This window comes from Glycine max, chromosome 8, assembly GCF_000004515.6.
Source record: "Glycine max cultivar Williams 82 chromosome 8, Glycine_max_v4.0, whole genome shotgun sequence".
NCBI lineage: Eukaryota > Viridiplantae > Streptophyta > Magnoliopsida > Fabales > Fabaceae > Glycine > Glycine max.
This window is the reverse complement of record NC_038244.2, coordinates 44,811,639-44,832,402: the sequence shown is the minus strand read 5'-3', so window position 1 is coordinate 44,832,402 and position 20,764 is coordinate 44,811,639. Positions and strand designations below refer to the sequence as shown.

Below are 20,764 nucleotides of genomic sequence, written 5' to 3'. Positions count from 1 at the left end.
AAAATAAAAAATATATTATTAGATAATAATGAAAAAAAAGAAATATATTATAAAGATAAAAAAAAAATATTTAATCTTTTTTAATTTTGTATTTCTTATCTTTTTACAAATATTTTATAATTTTCTTAGTCGAGAAGTCACACTCCATCCATCATCCCAATTGAACCAAACCTCGGCAACAAGTCACACAGTTTAAAAGGATTTCTAGTCTTCCAACAGTCTTTACTTTGCTCTTTTCACCTCGGCTCAGCACAGCTACCATCGAAAACTAGCCAAGGCTCTGTCTTTTTCCCTTTTTCCTTTTGCTTCAACAACATCGTCGTCACAAATCTAGAGACAGAGAGAGAGAGAGAAAAAAAAAACTGTTGAATTGAAGATGAAGATCACTGTCATGACTGCTGATGAACAAATCATCACGTTGGATGTGGATCCCCACGAATCTGTACTCTTCAAAGACCCTTCTTTTGCCTTTTGTCTTCATCTTTCTCTTTTTCTAATCGCTGTTTTTCATTCCTTTATCTCATTGTGTAGGTGGAAAACGTCAAAGCATTGCTCGAGGTTGAGGTGACTTTTTTTCTTCTTCTTTTTTTCTTCTTTTTCTTTCTTTCTTTCGTACCCAACTCCTTTTTTTCCTTGAAAATTGAATTTTTGGTTTAAAAAGTTATCTTTGTCTCAATTTTCTTTCTTCTTGTGAATGTTTATGGAGGGTGTTTGGGAAATACTGTTTTTCATTGGGAATTCTGGGTTGTGCGTTTTTCTTTGTTTGACAACCTAGAAACCAAACCCCATGTGAGAGTTTTTGTTTGATGATTTTTGGTAGGGGATTCATGTGACTTTTGTTAATTTGAGATGGCACATGGAAGGTGCATGAGATGATGGATCTTATTTAATTTTAATTTGTGTGGTTGTTGTTGTGTGTTGTTTCTGTGATTGGATTTCTTATTGTGTTTGTTTGTTTGATGCTAAACTTGTGCATATGAGAAGACAAGTGTGGCTCTTCAACAACAGCAGCTTCTGTTTAATGGGAAGGAAGTTAGGAATTCTGAGAAGTTGAGCGCTCTTGGTGTTAAGGATGATGATTTGCTGATGATGGTATCTGGTGCTGGCGCTGGTGCTGCTGCTTCTAGGTATGACCTTTCAATTTATGTTAAATTGCACTGTTATGAGATAAGCTGGGGACCCCCTATTTGAAAACCTGTAAATTGTGCCATCCCATTTATGCTGCCATCCAAAAGTACTAAGGTGTTATTTATTATGTGTGCACATGGTCTAGTTGTTCTTAGGTGTTAAGTGAACTGATACATGATAGAAATTTAGAATTTAAAGAAGTGTGAAATTCTCTGTGTCTTGACTATGATTGTGTACTTATGTTGGTTTAATAAGTTGATATTTCACAAGTGATATATAGTTTTTTGAGTCTCTGATAATTTTTGTACCGTGATAGGACAAAATCTGGGCTGTAGCTCAGGTTACTCCATACTCCTAACATTTTACTGACTACTGCATTTTTGAATAAATTAATCTAAATTGAGTGCCATTTGTAAAAGGTAGGGGCTAAGAAAATCAAGTGATACTTTTGCAAATGAGGTATTGGAAGTATGGGAGATGTGTAGTGGGTATCATTTGAAAGGAGACTTACCAGTCTTTGAGATCAGACACTATTTCTATAATTTCATATATTTCTCTCATTTGCTCAGCATTCTTGTGGTATGGTATGAATAATTAAGTGTACAAATAGTAAAAGAACGGAGGGATAAGCCATTGCATGCTATAGGATTGCTGGGTTATTAACACATGATGTGTGTCTGTGGACTTTAACTGTTTTATATTTTATATCAACTTTTTTTATTGAAATATAAAGTATCGATATGTTAATATACTTATTGTAATAAATTTAAATTATTTCAGTGGATCTACCAATGATTTGAGCTTAAATACTGATGGATCTGCTGTCAACCCTGGTGCTTTCCAGCAGCACATTAGACGTGATTCTAATTTGATGGGTCAGCTCTTTCAGGTAAGTTATGTTTGTTTTATTACTTAATCCTTATCAAGATCTGATGTTTGCACATGATATGCTATTCTTATACTTAATAAAATAAAATTATTGAACTTCCCTATCGTTTACGTGTAAATGTAGTTTAATTTTATTTGATATATTTTAGACAGTTTTGAACTTCTAATTATAATAACTTTCTATGCTTGCTAAATATATTGGTTCTTTTCTTTTGTGCTTGGCTATATTATAACCATCTTTATAATGGTACATACAGAGTGATCCAGAGTTGGCACAAGCTATTTTAGGGAATGATTTGAACAAATTGCAGGAAGTTTTACGATTGCGTCATCACCAAAGAGATGAATTAAAGCGTCAGAAGGAAGAAGAGCTTGTAAGTAAGCTGTATGATCATTATTGTTTCTTTACATTTGTCAAGAGTTTGAGTTCAATTGTATCACGACAAGATGCCTTGCCTTCTAATCCTTTGGAGTTCTTCATTTTTATTCCTTGTACTTTGCTGTCACTCTGTTAGTATACTTTGCTCCAAAATTTATTTGACATCTTTTTGCTAGGCTCTTCTTTATGCTGATCCTTTTGATGTTGAAGCACAAAAGAAGATTGAAGCTGCCATCCGCCAGGTCAGTTTTTTTTTGTTAAGAAATAAAAACAGCTCAAGTCTCTGGTAGATTGACTTTTGACATGTGCAATAGTGTGAGAAAATTTCCAGGCACTGCCATATACTGTATGCCTTAATTTAAGTACACATTTGATTTAGCTTAAATTTGGAGATTCTTTTTCAGAAGCTCTCTCAGGAAGCTGCAAAGAAGATATTTTAAGCTCAATAAACTAACACAAAGTCCAAACCGGCTCTAATATTATGTTTGTTTCAATAGAAATGGGGTGGAAAGAATTAGAGTGGGTGGAAATAGAATAGACAGTATTTCACCGGTTTGGTTCAACAACGAAATGAGGAAGGAAAGAAATTAATGAACATGGGACCAACTGGAGCTATTCCTTCTCAATGGAGGTGAGACTTTCATATGGCATTGAGAGAAAAAAATGTGAAGAAGACCAATTTGCTCCCACCTCTGCATCTCTTTTCACTTATTGCTTTTCCATATTTTTTCCTTCTTGTTGCCTCTGCATCCCACCTTCTTTTCCATCCCTTCTTCACCTGGTTTCTCTGCAACTCCACCTACACCCCTCCTCCTACCATCATATTCCTTGCAACTCTTCCCTCCGATGCTTGTTCCATGAATCTTTAATTAACCAGTTTGTTTATGACAAGTTCTTGGCTAAAGACTGACATTGGCTTGTCAATTTAAATTTGGAAAACTTTGTGAGTTTGTACTTGTTTATGCTGAGTGCAGTTGACAAATATTTAGTCATTTTCAGTTTCTATTAGATTATCATGTTATGTGCGATCTATTACTTGTCCTCAAAAGCTGCTATTTGTAATAATTGATCTTGTCTTAATGTCCCTCTTCCTGATTGACAGTATCATATTTGTTCAATTTTGACTAATTTTACAGAAAGGGATTGATGAAAATTGGGCTGCTGCATTAGAACATAATCCTGAAGCTTTTGCTAGAGTGGTATGTATGATTTTTTAACCATTGTATTCAATGCTAATAGCTTTTATGGTTTTCTTAATTTCATTATGATGTCTAAGTTCTTATGGAATGTTTCAGGTCATGTTGTATGTTGATATGGAGGTTAATGGTGTCCCATTGAAGGTCAGTGCTTTCTCACAATAAGTGCTTTTTTTTTTAGTTTAGGTTCTAAGTATAGAGAATATAACCTGCTTTCTTTTAGCTTTACTGCTTCCATCTATTACTGGTTATGAAATGGAACATGCACAAATTCCATTCTCACTTTTTTTCAGGCATTTGTTGATAGTGGAGCTCAGTCTACCATTATATCAAAAAGCTGTGCTGAGCGTCTTGGGTATGATAAATTTATTAGACTGGAATTGGCTTTCAAGACATTTATAATACCATATAACGATTAAATTTATTAGGTGGCTCATTTGCTCGCCTATGAATTTACTCGTACATGTCTAGATAGATATGCTGTCAAGGAAGTAAAATGCATCTTAATAGCTTGTGTATCAATGTTATGATCTTTATGTAAATTATACATATTTGAATCAGATGAATATTTTCCACTGATATTCAAAGGTATTTGTACATTGCTTAAGTAAAGCCTAAGTAAAAAACACAATTAATTCAGATTTATTTCCTTCTTTCAATTTTTTCTTTCCACATACATAAACCAGGTAGTTCAGGTAAAGAAATGAAAATAAAAAGAGTGCAGGAATGTAAGGAATACTATATATAATCATATATTTGTCTAGACACTGCATGCTTAAGAGCCTGAAGTATGATTTTGGAGTTTGATGTAAGCTTGTGAATTATGAAAAAAATTTGGCAGTAGGTGCAAGATAAGTGCATGAATGACTTTGGGGAAGACTAGTGTTGCTAAAATATAGCAGAGAGAAATTAAAGTTTTTCTGTGAGCCTTATGGTTTTATGCATTTCCAGTCTTAACAGAGGGATGCCTCTTCTTGTACAGAGCTTGGCCTTCATATTTTCTTATCTAAATTTTTGAGTTCCTATCAAATTCCTTCCTTTTTGAAGTTTCATCTCCAAACTGTTGTTAGTTGCTGAGCCTTAAGGGCCCTGTCACTCTCTCTGTCCTGATTGGTTCTTGAATCAATGATGTGTTCTTATTTTCATGTATATCTAGATATTAGTGTTTCATAAGTTGCCAGATTGAAGATGTGAAATTTTTTGTAATGGTCATGTTATCTTTCAGATTGTTGAGACTTTTAGATCAGCGTTACAGAGGAATTGCTCATGGAGTTGGCCAGTCAGAAATATTGGGTCGTATACATGTAGCTCCAATCAAGGTATTGTTTGAACAGATCTTATGGATAATTTGTGTTGCTGAAGTTGTGGGTATCTTATTGCATGCTAGTATTGGTAGATGATGTTAATATGTTCACTCTTGTTTATGTGGATATCTAATTTGGTGATCAATTATGTTTGGGTATTGTATTTTTTCATTTAACATTAAGCAAAAGTAACTGAAATATAAAACCATTGCTTGGTATTACTTGCTTATTCACATTGTATTGATATATTACTGAGAAGGATCTTTATTGTTTGTGATATAAATTTTAACAATTGTTTTATTGTAGTTCTCACCCTTTACCTTCCTCCACTATACGACTGTCTTGTGCCATTCTTTTTAATGTGTTTTTCACAAGGGTGAATGATTGGAGAAAGAGTTTGCAATTTAGTCATGAGCAGGTGTTCATTTCTTCTGGTTTTCTTTTGTGTCTAGTGTATACCGGAGGTCACTTGTGTAAATTATTGACATCTCTCCTCAGTCTTCATATGTCACCAATACGAGAATGTTTGAGTCCCCTTTATGAATTAATCATTCCAATTCCAATTTAATACTCTGAGACTGAGATTGATTTATTCTAATTTGCATTGAAACGATAACCATTCTCTTACAGTATATTTTGTCCATTTTATATTTTACTCCAACTTCTATTTTGTGTATATATTTTCCTTTAGATTGGGAGTATATTTTACCCTTGCTCATTCTTGGTGCTGGATTCTCCCAATATGGAGTTTCTCTTCGGACTGGATATGCTCCGAAAGCACCAGGTACCATCCTCAGTTGCACACTTTGATATCATTGCTTTCAGTGTTTACTCTAAGCTGCTATTCTTATAGATGTGGCTCTTGTCTGCAGTGTATAATTGATTTGAAAGAAAATGTTTTGCGAGTTGGTGGAGGAGAAGTTTCTGTGCCATTTTTGCAAGGTTTGCATAGTTATTTTTTCAATTCAATCCTTTACTGATTGTATATAAATATATATTGAGCTTCTTGGTTGTCATGTTCAGAGAAAGACATACCATCTCGGTTTCTAGACGAGGAAAAGTATGCTAAGGAAGCTTCAGGCTCTGGTGGTCAAGTAAGCATACTTTTAATTATAAGCTTCTTTAAGCAACTGAGTTGAAACTGTAATGCTTTAATCTGCTTCTAGGATCAAATGCTGTCATTGTTATTAATCTTTTGATAATTATATTATAATTTAAATGTTTCATAGCATATATGAAGGGATGAAAATATCCCATGGCAGGGTATTTTTAGCGCATTTTTATATCTTTTCCTGACCAAGGTATTAAGTAGCATCCTTATTTTTTTTCCCTGCAACTAAAAGGAGAGATGTTTAATAAGTAGGATTTTGATCGCCATTATCATTTTCCTTTTCCTTTTTAAATATAGGTAAGTATGTCACTTATGTTGATTGTTGACTCTTGAGTAATTGAAAGTAAGTCATATTTCCCTGGATATGATTGTTGACTATTGTTTTTGATTGTTACTTGGTGATAATGTGAACTGAAAACATTCTTATGGTCCATTAAAAGTTCAAATCTGCAATTGCTATTGTCGAGTGCCTATGACAAATGTACTCTTTTAAAAAGGAATAAAGTAAAAGGTGTAAACAATGATACATAGTCATAAATTATCATAGTGTTTCTGGTTTGCTCAGTCATTTTGTTTTGGGACAGTGACAGTTGTTTTTTTTCTTAAATATTTATATCCCCAGATTTCATCAGGCAGCAATAATCCATCAACAGGAGGCCACTCTTCTGGTTAGTACTGAAGACTGTTTAAAATTCTGCTATGGGAAAATCATTTTTGTTTATTTAGAGCATAAAATACACAGAAAAAATTATTTTTGTATTTGTCCAAATTTGGGGTTCAATTCTAGTTTTGATCAAATTTCAACCCAATGCAAGCGTTTTATGCGTGCAATTTATCTAGACAATTTGCTCTTTACTTTTATGAAATGTTGATGAGGAATTTATTTTGCAGTTGTCCATAAAATCAATTTCATTTTTCTTCCCATATCAAATTTCACATTTTCTTTAAAAAATAACATTTATTTCTACTTATTTTTCAGGTGGAGCTTCTGGTGATAAGGCTAAGGTATGCTTTCAAGTATCAATGTTTCAGTTTTGTACTTTATATTTTAACTCTTGTTTTTTTTTTTGCTCAGCAAAAATAGAAATATATATATTTGGAGTACCAGAGGTACTATTAATACATAATGAGTTTGTTGAGATAGCTGGTTCTAATTCTCAAGCTAATAAGTCTGAGAGAGCCAGGCTAGCCCCAAATAAAACTATCACAACTGCACTACCCCTTCTATCTATTCCTAATTATAGTTCTTGGAGGTACTAAAGCCTGATTTCAGAAGATTTTTCGATGAATTCCACGCAAATGGGGTGTTCCCTAGGGGCAGCAATGCATCCTTTATCACCTTGATCCCAAAACTGAAGGATCCACAAAATCTCAGTGAATATAGACCTATATCATTAATAGGTTGTATTTACAAGATTGTGGCAAAGCACCTAGCAAATAGACTCAAGAAGGTGATGCCAAATATCATTGATGAGAATCAGCCAGCATTCATTACCGAAAGACATTTGTTGCATAGTGTGTTGATAGCTAACGAGACAGTGGAGGAAGCAAAGAGATGCCACAAGCCATGTTTGGTGTTCAAAGTGGACTATGAAAGAGCATATGACTCAGTATCTTGGGCTTTTCTTTCATACATGATGAGAAGACTAGGTTTCTGCCGTAAGTGGATTTGCTGGATAGAGGGATGCCTTCACTCAGCCACGGTTTCCATGTTGGTTAATGGCAGTCCCACAAACGAATTCATACCCCATAGAGGCCTCAGGCAAGGCGATCCACTGGCGCCTCTTCTTTTTAATATTGTTGTAGAAGGGTTAACTGGCTTGATGAGAGAAGCATTGGATAAAAGAATGTTCAGCAGCCTCCTTGTTGGCAAAAACAACATACCAGTTAACATACTACAGTATGCAGATAACACCATATTCTTTGGTGAAGCTACAATGCAGAACGTGAAGACAATTAAGTCTATTCTGAGGAGTTTTGAGATTGTATCTGGGCTAAAGATTAATTTTGCAAAGAGTAGTTTTGGAGCAATCAGGATGACTGAGCAGTGGCAGCTTGAGGCGGCTCGATACCCGAATTGTAGAATCCTGTCCTTACCATTTTCATACCTGGGTATACCCATTGGGGATAACCCAAGACGTAGTGTGCTCTGGGATCCCATAATCAGAAAATATGAGAGAAAACTAGCCACATGGAAACACAGACACATATCCTTTGGGGGGAGAGTGACTCTCATAAATGCAGCTCTAACAACAATTCCTATTTATTTTTTCTCATTTTTCAGGGTACCTTCAAAAATAATAGGCAGATTGGAAGCAATTTAGAGTCGGTTCCTGTGGGGAGGAGGAGGGGAGCAGAGGAAGATCGCATGGGTTAACTGGAAGACAGTTTGCCAACCGAAGGACAAAGGGGGTCTTGGCATCAAAGACCTTAGGACCTTTAATTCAGCTTTGATGGGGAAATGGCGATGGGATATATTCCACAAGCAGGAGGATCATTGGGCAAAAATAATTGAGTCAAAATATGGTGGTTGGAGGGCAGCGACGTTTGGACCTAAAAGATCGAATGGAATGATACATAGACAAATAAATCTCTTATGAATTTCGGGATACTCTTTTATTTAATTAATTTAATTAATCCATTTTTGAAGATTCTGCATTCGAAGGGGAGTAGACTACTTAAGAACTTTACTTTTCATTTCTTTTCTGCCTTAATTGAGAATTGCAAGGCACAAGTGGAAGTCGTCACTCTACTTGGTGGAAGGACCTAGTCCTAATTCAGCAACAACAACAAAATCAAGCAATCAAAAGGGAAACGAAATGGAAGGTGGGGAGTGGCGATAACTTCAGATTTTGGGAGGACCCGTGGCCACATAATGTAGTACCATTGATGGAGAAATACCAAAGGTTATACCAAATCGCAGGCCAACAGAAGCAAAGCATTAGGCAGATGGGGAGTATCACCACTAATGGATGGGAATGGAAGCTAGTTTGGAGGAGGGCCTTATTTGATTGTGAAGTACAGATGGCAGATAATTTTCTGGGGGAACTATCACAGCTGCAGATTCAGCCCCATAAAGAGGATAAATGGATTTGGAAGCTTGACCGTAGCGGATACTACTCGACACAAAGCGGATATAACCTGTTGTGGGGAGAACAATCGGGAGCTGATCAGAATTCAGACTTTGCGGACATTTGGAAGCTCAAAATCCCAGCCAAATCGGCGGTATTTGCATGGAGGCTTATAAGGGACAGACTTCCGACAAAGCTGAACCTTAGCAGGCGCCAGGTGATGGTAAATGATTTGATGTGCCCTTTTTGTGGACGTGTAGAGGAGGAGGCTGCTCACCTATTCTTCAACTGCAACAATATCCTACCTCTATGGTGGGAGTCTCTATCGTGGGTGGACTTAGTAACAACACTACCACAAAATCCCAAGGATAATTATTTGCAGCATGTATTGGGGTTTGCTGAAGGAAAGAAACTCAAAAGATGGAGATGTTAGTGGATTGCCATGACATGGACAACCTGGAAGCATAGAAATAGAATAGTTTTCCAAAATGACACGTTTGATGGAAGGAAATTGCTGGAAGATGCAATTCTATTACTTTGGACGTGGCTCAAATCCTCGGAGAAGGACTTTGCACTACATTTCAATCAATGGTCTTCTAACCTAAAGGAAGCTTTTAGTATCTAAGAGGGATGGGTCTTATGATACTCATGTAACAAATATGCATGTATGCAGTGTGGTGCTAAAATATCACCACCCAGCTGCATAATTTCATCCTCATTTGTAGCCTTAGTACCTCTGGTACTTTTCAATATATATAATATTATACTTTTGTGGATTAGTTGACCATTGATTAAAGTGCACTCCAAAATCTTTCTCTGTAGTCTTAAGCCATGTCCAGATTAGAAGTATTGCATCCTCCGACAGCTTGCTTCCATTGAATGTCTGATTTGAAAAGACTATCCTGTTTCTATGCTGCCAGATAGTCCATGTTAATGCAACCCACCCACACTTCCATCTAGTGGCTTTTATCCCATGAACAATCCCGCTGCCATGCTGTAGAAAGCGGTCCTTCGGACTCTGTGGAAAAGCACCTGTGATGTTCACCCAAGACACCATGAAGGGAGGACTTGACTGCAATGAAAGAATAAATGGGCTGCATCCTCATCGTCATTGTTGCAAAATGGGCACCGCATGTCATTTACTTCCACTTGTCTCCTTCTCAAATTCGACTTTGTTGGTAGTCGATCTCTAATGAGCCTCCATGCAAACACCGCTGCTTTGGCTGATATCTTAATTTTCCATAGTTCCACAAAAGCCCCATCTTGGTGTTCTCCCCGTGAATCTCCCCTTAGTAGCTTATACGCACTTTTTGTTGAATAACTCCCACTTGGATCTGCTTTCCCAACCCACAAATCTGCTTTATTTGGGTGTATTAATAGATTTGCTGTCTCCCTTAAGAATTCATCAGCCGTTGCAACTTCATTGTCGAATAAGGGTCTCCTCCAGCTGTAGTTCCATTCCCAGCCTTCATCAAAGTGTCTCCCCATCTGCATGATGAGCTGCTGTTGTTGGCTGGAGATCTGGTACAATCTGGGGTATTTCAGCATTAAAGGTACATCTTCACTTGTCCAGCAGTACTCCCAAAACCTAATTTTGTCGCCACATCCCACCTTCCATGTTGTTTGCTTTTTTAGTTTACTTGTCCCTTGTTGCTGGATCCTCATCAAATCCTTCCACCAAGGAGATTGGTGGCTACCACTTATTTCCCCGTCTAGGGACCTCCATCCGCCATATTTCGAGGTCAGAACTCTGGTCCACAATGCTCCATGTTGTTGAACTAGGTCCCATCTCCATCTTCCAAGCAACGCTGTGTTGAATGTCTTGAGATCTTTTATACCTAGTCCTCTTTTGTCCTTTGGTAGACATACTGTGTCCCAATTTACCCACGTGATCTTCCTTTGCTCCATTCCACCGCCCCTTAAAAATCTGCGTTGAATGTTGACCAGCTTATCCACAATTTTGTTGGGAACCTGAAAAAAGAAAAGAAGAAAATGGGAAGCGCTGTTAAGACTGCATTTATAAGAGTAACTCTCCCACCAAAAGATATGTGCCTTAGTTTTCATCTGGCTAGTTTTCTCTCACACTTCCTCACAATAGGATCCCATATCACACTCTCTAATCTTTGGAGGACCAAGTAGAAGATTTATTATACTGTTGGCCTATTGGTCGATAATGCAGAATGTAGTGTGTATTGTGTAGGTACCTCAAGAACATGATAAACAATAAGGCGAAAATGTAGTGTGCATGCATAGCACTTTTAAATATTTTCAGATTTAAGAGTTAAGTTAAGAAAAAAAGGTGTAGCTTTATACTTCCTAGCAAAGAATTTAAACTCATGATCTCTCCTTAATCATTAAGTCTTAAAAAAGTTGTGTAGATTTGAGGGCCTATTATTGTGATTTTCTTGCCTAACTCGATTTATCATTCCTCTATTTTTTTCAAGTTGTCCTTTTTTGCAAGGAGAAATTATGGTGTGCAATTATTTAGGCTGTGATGCTGGTAGTAGTTACGAATGGTCGAGATGAGAGAGACAAGTAGAGCGAGAAAGAGAGAGGGTGTGTGGGGGGAGGGGGGTGAGAGAAACAGAGAGTGGGTGACTGTAGGATCCTGACGGTATCCTAATAGAGATGGGTATGGCTAGAAGTGTGATATTAGGAGAAACTAGAGGGATGCATCTAACGTAATCTCGTTCTATTTCACAAGATTTCCTGAAGATATGAATGAAATCGAGTTGTGGTACGTGTTTAAAAAATGGGGGGATGTTCGAGAGGTATTCATTGCAAGAAATCGTAATAAGTGGGGAAAGAGATACGGCTTTGTTAGATTTAAGGGGGTGAAGGATGCCATGACATTGGAGAGAAAACTGGACAGCCTGGTAGTAGGAGGACTAAAGATGCACGTTAATGTATCAAAGCATGGCAGAGAGAGGATCATACGCGGAGAAGACAGTAGAGGACCACAGCAGGAAAAGTTGAAACCACCACAATATATGAACGAGGCAGCATCGTATGCGCATGTTCTCATGATGGAAAGTAAGAAACCGGACACAAGGAGGACTCAACCAACTTTGAGTTCAGTTGGACCTGTATCTCACTCATCGGTGCAATTGAATATACCTGTGGATGAAAATACATGGCTAAATAGGACATGGGTGGGAAGACTGAGGAAGCTCACACTGTTTGATAGGATAGAAGATGATCTTATGTGGATTGGGTACGACGGCATAACACCAAAATATATCGGAGATGATATGGTATTGCTAATGGGCCTTACAGAGACTAATGCTACACAAATGGCGGAGGAAAGAGTGAAAGAGGCAGTTCGTTTGTTCTTCTTGCAAAGATTTCAAGAATTTGAGCAATGTAGACCAAAGTTGGATGGGATCAGATTTTAAACCATTGGACAACAACAAAATGATATGTTGTTGGGGCGCTTCCATGAGGATGAAATAAATAAGGTTGTTTGGGAATGCGGGAGTGAGAAAAGTCCTGGTCCAAATGGACTAAATTTTAAGTTTATTAAGCAGTTCTGGCAAGTAATTAAACTTGACGTTATCTGATTTTTGGATGAATCATATGTCAATGGAATTTTTCCAAAGGGTTGCAATGCATCTTTCATAGCCCTAATCCCTAAGGTGGCTGACCCACAAAACCTTAATGAATACAAACCTATTTTGCTAATAGGCTGTATGTACAAGATTGTGGCTAAGTTATTAGCCAAAAGACTGAAAAAGGTGCTGCCAATCATAATAGATGAAAGACAGTTTGCTTTCATAGGGGGCAGACATTTGCTGCATAGCGTGATTATAGCGAATGAAGTGGTTAAGGAAGCAAAAAGGTGCTAAAAGTCATGCATGGTGTTCAAAGTAGACTACAAAAAGGCATATGACTTAGTCTCGTGGGACTTTTTGATATACATGTTGTGGTGGCTGGGTTTTTGCCCCAAGTGGATCCAATGGGTTGAGGGATGCCTTAGATCTGCTTCTATTTCGGTATTAGTGAATGGAAGCCCCTCGGCTGAATTCATTCCACAAAGAGGACTCAGACAGGGGAATCTACTAACGCCTCTTTTGTTTAATATTGTTGCTGAAGTTTTAAACGGGCTGATGAGAAAACTAGTGGAGAAAAATCTATTCAGAGGATTCTCAGTGGGAACAAACAATGTGGAAATCAGCATCTCACAATATGCTAACGACACTATTTTTTTGGTGAGGCATCAATGGAAAACGTCAAGGCAATCCAAGCCATTTTGAAGAGCTTTGAACTCGTATGAGGCCTCAAAATTAATTTTGCAAAAAACTATTTTCGGGTAATTGGAAAGCCGGAACATTGGAAGAAGGATGCTGCAAAATACCTGAACTGTAGCTTGTTGTACATATTGTTCATCTACTTGGGCATACCAATTGGGGCAAACCCAAGGCGTTGAGTTGTGGGATCCTATCATTAACAAGTGTGAGAGAAAGCTAGCAAAATGGAAACAAAGACACATTTCTTTTGGGGGAAGAGTGACCCTTATAAAGTCAGTCTTAACATCTATCCCTATTTATTTCTTCTCATTTTTTCAGGGTTTCTGATAGAGTAGTGGATAAGCTGGTGAGTATACAATGCCGATTTTTATAGGGTGGTGGAATCGGGCAAAAGAAGATTGTGTGACTTAAGTGGGATACAGTGTGTCTCCTAAAAGAAAAAGAGGATTTAGGCATCAAAGACATCAAGACCTTCAATCTAGCACTGCTTGAAAAATGGAGATGAAATCTATTTCAGCACCAAGGGGAACTATGGGTCAGGATATTGGATTCAAAATATGGTGGTTGGAGGTGCATGGATGACGTAACAAGAGGCAACAATTAATCTTTATGGTGGCAGGACCTAAAAATGGTGTTCCACCAATCGCAACAGGGCAATGCCTTTCAAAATGGAATAGTGTGGAGGGTAGGGTGTGGAGATAGAAACAAGTTTTGGGAGGATAGCTAGATTGTTGATGATGCTCCACTAATAACAAGATATCCTAGGCTATATCACATTTCCTGCCACCAAAAACAGCTCATTCAACACATGGGAATTCACACGGATACAGGTTGGGAGTGGAATTTTATATGGAGGAGATCACTGTTTGACAATGAGATCGACATGGCTAATAGCTTCTTGGGAGATATAGAAGGTAGTGTAGTCCAGCCACATAGAAGAGATGATTGTGTATGGAAAGCAGATCCAAATGGTCAATACTTAACACAAAGAGCTTACAATCTGCTAATGGGGGAATCAATAGATGAGAATCAAGATGGAATTTTTGAGGAATTATGGAGTTTAAAGATTCCAAGTAAAACATCTTTTTTTGCATGGAGGTTAATTAGAGATCGACTGCCAACAAAATTAAACTTGTGAAGGAGACATGTAGAGATCAATGATCTGTTATTTCCATTTTGCAGGAACGAGGAGGACGCAACTCATCTATTTTTCAACTTCACTAAAACCCTCCCTATATGATGGGAATCTTTGTCTTGGGTAAACATCTCAGGTTCTTTCCCACAAAATCCGAGACAACATTTCCTTCAACATGTACATGGGCTAGATGCTGGAATAAAGGTTAATAGATGGAACTGTTGGTGGGTAACACAGACATGGACTATCTGGCAGCATAGGGACAAGATAATTTTCTCAAATGATACCTTCAATGGTGACAAACTGATGGATGATGCAATATTCCTAGTTTGGACATGGTTCAGAAACATGGAGAAAGATTTCGTAATTCATTTTAATCAATGGTCGAGTAACCTTAGAGAAGGTTTTGTAACCAGGAGAGGGTAGCAGATATAGGATCTCAGTAGCCTATAGATTACAATGTAACTAGCTTTTGGTTCCTATTTAGACTGTTTCAAGTCTGGTCTTTGGAACCCAAACATGTAACTTTAGTACCTCTGGTACTCTTATATATATCTAACTTATCTTTACTGATAAAAAAAAAAAAAACTTTGAGCTAGTTTCAGGCCTCAAAATTAACTTCTCAAAGAGTAGATTTGGGGTGATCGGGATGTCGGAGAGTTGGAAGGCGTCTGGTGCCAGTTATCTAAACTGTGAGCTACGGGACATACCTTTTCTCTACCTGGGTATCCCGGTTGGGGCAAACCCAAGGGGCTCGGAGCTGTGGGATCCTATTGTCAACAAATGTGAAAGGAAACTGGTGAAATGGAAACAAAAACTATTATTTTTTGGGGGAAGGGTAACACTCATAAAGGTTGTCCTAAATTCTATTCATATATACTTTTCCTTTTTCAGGGTTCCAAAAAGCATTCTGGATAAATTGGTATGGTTGCAGCGACGGTTTTTGTGGGGTGGAGGGGCAGAGCATAAGAAGATAGTGTGGGTGAAATGGGGGTCGGTATGTTTACCAAAGGAGGAATTGGTGTATTAATGATCTTAGAAAAGTGGAAATGGAACATTTTCCATAATCAAGGAGAATTGTGGGCTAGAATACTAAATTCAAAATATGGTAATTGTGGTAACTTGGAGGGTGTATGTAGAGGCAATAGAGTATCAGCTTGGTCGAAGGATATAAACAACATACTTATCGCTGGTGAGGAAGGCAGATGTTTAGCTAATGGAATACAATGGAAAGTGGGGTGCGGAGCAAAGGTCAAATTCTGGGAGGATGAATGGAAGGAGGATGGAGTATCATTTAACCAGAAATACCCTACTCTTCTCTCAATTTCGAAGCAGCAAAATCAGGTTATTCAATGTATGGGCAGCTTTTTAGATGTAGGGTGGGAATGAGATTTCAAATGGAGACGCCAATTTTTCGACAGCGAGTTGGACACGGCTGTGAGGTTTCTAGAAGACCTAGAAGGTACTAGCATTCATCTGGAATGACTAGATAAGTGGATTTGGAAAGAGGATGCATCAGGATTATACACGGCCAGGAACGGGTATAGGCTGTTCATGTCAAATCAAATTAATGAAAATTAGGATGGTGCTTTTACAGAGCTGTGGAAGGTCGAAGTCCCCAGTAAAGTTGCATTCTTTGCGTGGAGACTAATCAAGGAAAGATTGCCAACTAAAATCAATTTGCGCAGGAGGAATGTCGAAATACATGATCCTACATGTCCATTTAGCAAAAATAAAGAGGATGCCACACATCTCTTTTTTAGCTGCAGCAAAATCATGTTGCTCAGGTGGGAATCATTATTGTGAACAAATATTTCAATACCACTTCTAGAGAACCCTCGCATGCACTTCCTCCAGCATGTGGTTGGAAATGGAAATGATATTAGTTTTCAAAAATGGCAGTGTTGGTGGATTCCCTGACATGGAGTACTTGGCAACATAGGAACAAGATTGTTTTTGAAGAGGAAAGGTTTAATGGTACTAAGATCTTGGAGGATGCCATATTCCTCTGTTGGACCTGGCTAAAAAATTTGGTTAAAGGTTTTGATATGCCTTTTTATCACTGGTCCAGCAATATGCAAGAGGCTTTCAGGGGATGGGGGGGGGGGGGGGGGGATATAAATAGGAGTGGGGTAATGGTGTGATTAGTATATTGTCGGTACTATGGTATCTTAATTCATGTTGTAACCTATGTATTAGGACACCATAGTCCTACCTAAATTGGACTCTCTGTAATCATTCCGGACAACTTGTACTGCTATATATATAATACAATTCTACTTTTGCTGATTAAAAAAAAAGTGTTAAGACTTAAATATCTTTTTAGCTCTTGTAATTTAGTGTCATTTTTGCTTTAGTCTTGCAAAATTATTCTTTTTATTTTTAGTCCTTGCAAATTATGTTTGTTATTTTTCTTCCTTATGATGCTTTAGATAACATTTTTTTTACTGATCTAAGCGCTATCTAAGGTGTTTTAAGGACTAAAGATAAAACAAAAAAATTTGCAAGGACAAAAAAAAGCAAAAGAGCACTAAATTGTAAGGACCAAAAATATATTTAAACATTAAGTTAAACCATGCTCAAATTACTGTCAGTTGGTGTATAATAGCTATGCATTCATTATAAGTACAAGGTTGTGATTGTATTTGAGGGCTACTGATTTCACTTGTTTAGGGTTTTCCTGATGTAGTCTTTTATGGTTGTAGGATTCTGAGTTTGAAGCCAAAGTTGCAAAGCTTGTTGAATTGGGATTTGAAAGAAATGCAGTTATACAAGCTCTTCAATTATTCAATGGAAATGAAGAACAGGCAGCTGGGTTTCTTTTTGGGGGCTAGAAACATTTGTTTTGGAAATTGATTGGATTTATTACTTGAAACTATTTTTACTTTTAGGCAATTCCATTACAAATTCTGAATTACAGACGTGATGGCATTTATTGTGAGTTGTTCATACTGTAAGGAATGTTTTTATTTAATTGAAAAACTAACTTATTGGTACTCAATGTCTATCATGTAACCTTTAATAGAGGTTGAAGAAATCTAGTTTAGTAGACTTTAGGATATGCATTACCGCAACAGATGTGGCTCCATTGGGAACGTGATTCCAAGATGGGGTCAAATTATATAATATATACATCATACTAACCAACGAGGTTGGGTGAAAATTTGATTTATTTTATGAGACTATCAACTGAATATATGAAAGTGGTATATTAATTAAGAAAAGTTTTGGAAGGACACTGGCATGTCTATGCCTTCCCTTGGCCCTATCTTTCTGCAATTGAGATATTTGATTTCAATGCATCACACTTTGATGACTGATTTGGGCATACTAAAACTATATTGAGAACCACTGTGCCGGCTTTGTCAACTAAGGGCTTTATGCCTCAAAATTTTAAGCTCTAATCTTATTAAAAATTAACAATATGAAAATTAAGATGGTTAGTAAGAGATATTCATATCTTGTCTCATTTTTTTAAAATCAACCGGCTAATAAATATCTCTCCCTTCTCACGTTTCGTTGTAATAATATATGAAACACGACTCTTATTTTTTATTTGGATTATAAATACAAGAGGGAAAAAATAGTGGAAAAATGTTATTAATGAATAGAAATAGGAAGGAAAGAAAAATATTTAAAATTAAAATGATTTATTATCTATTGGTCATTGATAATGAACTCGGCACATTGGGAGACATAACCTATTAGGATTTTCTATAACAATCAAACAATAAACATTCATAAATAATTCTAATCTACACTAATGTATTCATGTTCACGGGCAAAACTTCAATTACAACGCTACAGTCACAACATTGATTTGAACTTGACCAGCAAAATTGAATGAACTGAAGCAACTTCTCACATGAACTCATCCTCATCACACTTAATCTCATAGAAATCATTAAAAAAAAACCAGTGGGAACAGAAAAAATGATCCTGTAATGTCATGATTAGGCTAAGATCAAAACCTTTCTGCCAATCTAACAGTAACTGCTCTTAGTTTTGAATACACCAGCAACTCAAAAATACTCATACAGAGGGGTATAATGGGGATTTGAAAAAATTGTTGGGTGTATCAACAATTCTGCTGGTGCCCAAAGCAACTCCTTTAAAAAAAGAAGTAAGGCTCAATGGCCCAACCCTACCCTAACTAGTATATATAATTAAAATAAAACGACCGAACCCGATCTCCATTAATTATGAACAAAAATGTAGTATACTTTGAAAAGCATAAAACGATGTCACGATGCTTCGTCTCGGTAAACCCTAAACCCTAGCCGAATTTTATTTGTCCTAAAGAAAAGAATAAAAATACTGCATGCAAACCACACTCCACCCTTCTTCTTCTTTAGTTTCCTCCGATGGTTCCCGCAACGAAGAAACCTTCTAAGCCAAGCAAATCCCCGAAGAACCCTAGGAAGACCCATCCCAAGCACGATTCTACCTCCGAATCCAAAAGAAGACATGTTGCCGCAACTACAACTGGAGCAACTCGAACTCAGCGGTGACAACTTCGATTCCGCGTCGGAGCTCTCCTCCGATGGCGACGATCCATTAGCCGATGATTTCCTCCAAGGAAGCAATGACGATGAAGGTGCAGTGGTATGAATGTTTCGTTAATATCTATGGTTTTCTTTTAGCTTGCATTGGTATTTTTGCTATAAAACCAAGCACACAAATATGTGGGTGCATCAAAGTATAGGAGTGAAGAGAGAAAACAATGAGCAATTCTTCTATGAACAATTGAACACAATGCCTACATACACAACCAGTCAAAACGCATAGATTTATTAAATTACAATAATAATAAAGTCCGTAGCGAGCACTTTTCGGAAGCTTTTACTATTAAAGCATCTAACCTTCTCAGAATTTGCAGGCTTAGATTGTTTCATTGAAATTAATCAACTCCCCCATCCTCTCCCCCTTTTCTTTATATATGAGCATGTGGTGCATTGCAGAATAAACACACCCCCCGTTGAAGATTTTTCTAGTTTTCTTGCTTAGTGAAAATTTTGGTTACTGGAAATTTTCCTGATTGGAAATTACTTACCGAAAATTGCCTCCTTTCAAGATTTGTTATTTGTGGTATGTCTCTCATTTTAATATTAGTGGTATCTCTCTTTTTTAAATTCTCACATGATTTATAATTTTTTTTAGAATTAATATTTAATCTCAAGTTTAACTTTAATTGAACTAGTATTTTTTTAGAATTAGATTATTTGATTTTAAAGATATTGTTGTTATGATTAATTATTTTGAATTTTTTTTGTAGGTATATTTTGGTATATGATGAATTCTGTTATAGCAGTCATGTATTTGAATGGAAGGATATATGAAGATAATGATGGTGTAATATTTGAAGGCAGTAAAAAGTCATTTCAGATGAATCGTGGAATAAGTTATAATGCTTTGAAAAAAATTGGAGATAAAGTAAGGTTAGAAAATAATGAAATTATCTCTTTTATAAGCTGCAAATTTTTAGTTTCAGGAAAATATGTTGCGTTGCAAATTTGTGATGACGAAGATGTTGAAACTATGATCAAAAGTTTTCGACAACAAGAACAAATGTCAGTTATAGAATTATACATAGAAAAGGATGTTGTTGGTAGTTCTGCTAATTTCAACACCTCAATTAAAATTAGTATTAATATTAAAAAATGAAAAATTATAACACGAGAAAAAATTTCAGTCTAATTTTAACTTTTATAATTAATAATTTTTAAGCGTATTTTTTAAACACACCTAAATAATATTATTTATAATTTTTTATAACAAACAACATTAGTTTATTTTTACACTAGAAATAATTAAAAAAACTAAACACACCTACCTAATATACTATTTATGATTTAGATTTAACTTTTGAATTTAATTATATTTTATTTTAAATACAATTACTAACTAAAATAAGTATGAAAAATTAAACACATATTATTTGCGTCAAATGTAACTGCTTTTAACTTAAAAGAAACTTTTACGTAATATAAAAATTAAATATAAATTCTACTATTAAATAAATTATTGTTGAGTAACAATAATATCAAAATTAAAGTTATATTACCTGATTGAAGCCTTTGGCCACCAGCAGAATAATATGTTTGATTGAAGGTAGAAAATGTAGAAACCCTTAGAACTTAAGCTTTTCACCACCAACAAACAACAACGAAATAATTTTTTTAAGTGTGTATCTTGAACATAAAAGGGGTCAAGAAGGGTCATATAAAGGGGAGGTACAGGGTGGGGACGAAATTTAAACTTTTGTTGTCCCTCCCACCACCTTTCAAAACAAATAAAGGCAGCAC

General features: G+C 36.4%; 2 protein-coding genes across 3 annotated transcripts; both read left to right on the top strand.

The window, feature by feature from the left end:
* Positions 1 to 151: 151 nt before the first annotated feature.
* On the top strand, positions 152 to 17,455 carry LOC100779464 (protein DNA-DAMAGE INDUCIBLE 1). Of its 2 annotated transcripts, none has more exons than XR_001389631.2 (16): positions 152 to 442; positions 532 to 564; positions 985 to 1,127; positions 1,909 to 2,017; positions 2,274 to 2,390; positions 2,572 to 2,637; positions 3,532 to 3,594; positions 3,691 to 3,735; positions 3,885 to 3,946; positions 4,817 to 4,910; positions 5,587 to 5,679; positions 5,768 to 5,837; positions 5,919 to 5,989; positions 6,304 to 6,349; positions 6,629 to 6,674; positions 6,986 to 7,011. XR_001389631.2 is itself a non-coding variant. In XM_003532149.3 (16 exons), exons 1-16 carry the CDS (start codon positions 377 to 379, stop codon positions 17,291 to 17,293), a joined length of 1,233 nt encoding a protein of 410 aa, XP_003532197.1. In that variant the 5' UTR covers positions 152 to 376; the 3' UTR covers positions 17,294 to 17,455. The 2 variants fall into 2 exon arrangements, 1 of the variants encoding a protein (XP_003532197.1); XM_003532149.3 differs by lacking the exon at positions 6,304 to 6,349 and adding an exon at positions 17,165 to 17,455.
* A 152-nt stretch (positions 17,456 to 17,607) lies between these two features.
* LOC121175247 (uncharacterized) lies at positions 17,608 to 20,123 on the top strand. Its single transcript, XM_041017785.1, has 2 exons — positions 17,608 to 19,056; positions 19,735 to 20,123. The coding sequence occupies exons 1-2, from the start codon at positions 18,927 to 18,929 to the stop codon at positions 20,121 to 20,123; spliced, it is 519 nt and encodes a 172-aa protein (XP_040873719.1). The 5' UTR covers positions 17,608 to 18,926.
* The last annotated feature ends 641 nt before the right edge of the window (positions 20,124 to 20,764 follow it).

What these genes read in the sequence shown, in the direction of transcription:
- LOC100779464 (XM_003532149.3), top strand. Translation starts at nt 377, where the DNA reads ATGAAGATCACTGTCATGACTGCTGATGAACAAATCATCACGTTGGAT. An exon ending in TACATGTAGCTCCAATCAAG is followed by an intron (nt 4,911 to 5,586) that starts GTATTGTTTGAA and finishes ATTTTCCTTTAG; the next exon opens with ATTGGGAGTATATTTTACCC. An exon ending in CTTCTGGTGATAAGGCTAAG is followed by an intron (nt 7,012 to 17,164) that starts GTATGCTTTCAA and finishes TTATGGTTGTAG; the next exon opens with GATTCTGAGTTTGAAGCCAA.
- LOC121175247 (XM_041017785.1), top strand. Translation starts at nt 18,927, where the DNA reads ATGTTGCCGCAACTACAACTGGAGCAACTCGAACTCAGCGGTGACAAC. An exon ending in AGGAAGCAATGACGATGAAG is followed by an intron (nt 19,057 to 19,734) that starts GTGCAGTGGTAT and finishes TTTTTTTTGTAG; the next exon opens with GTATATTTTGGTATATGATG.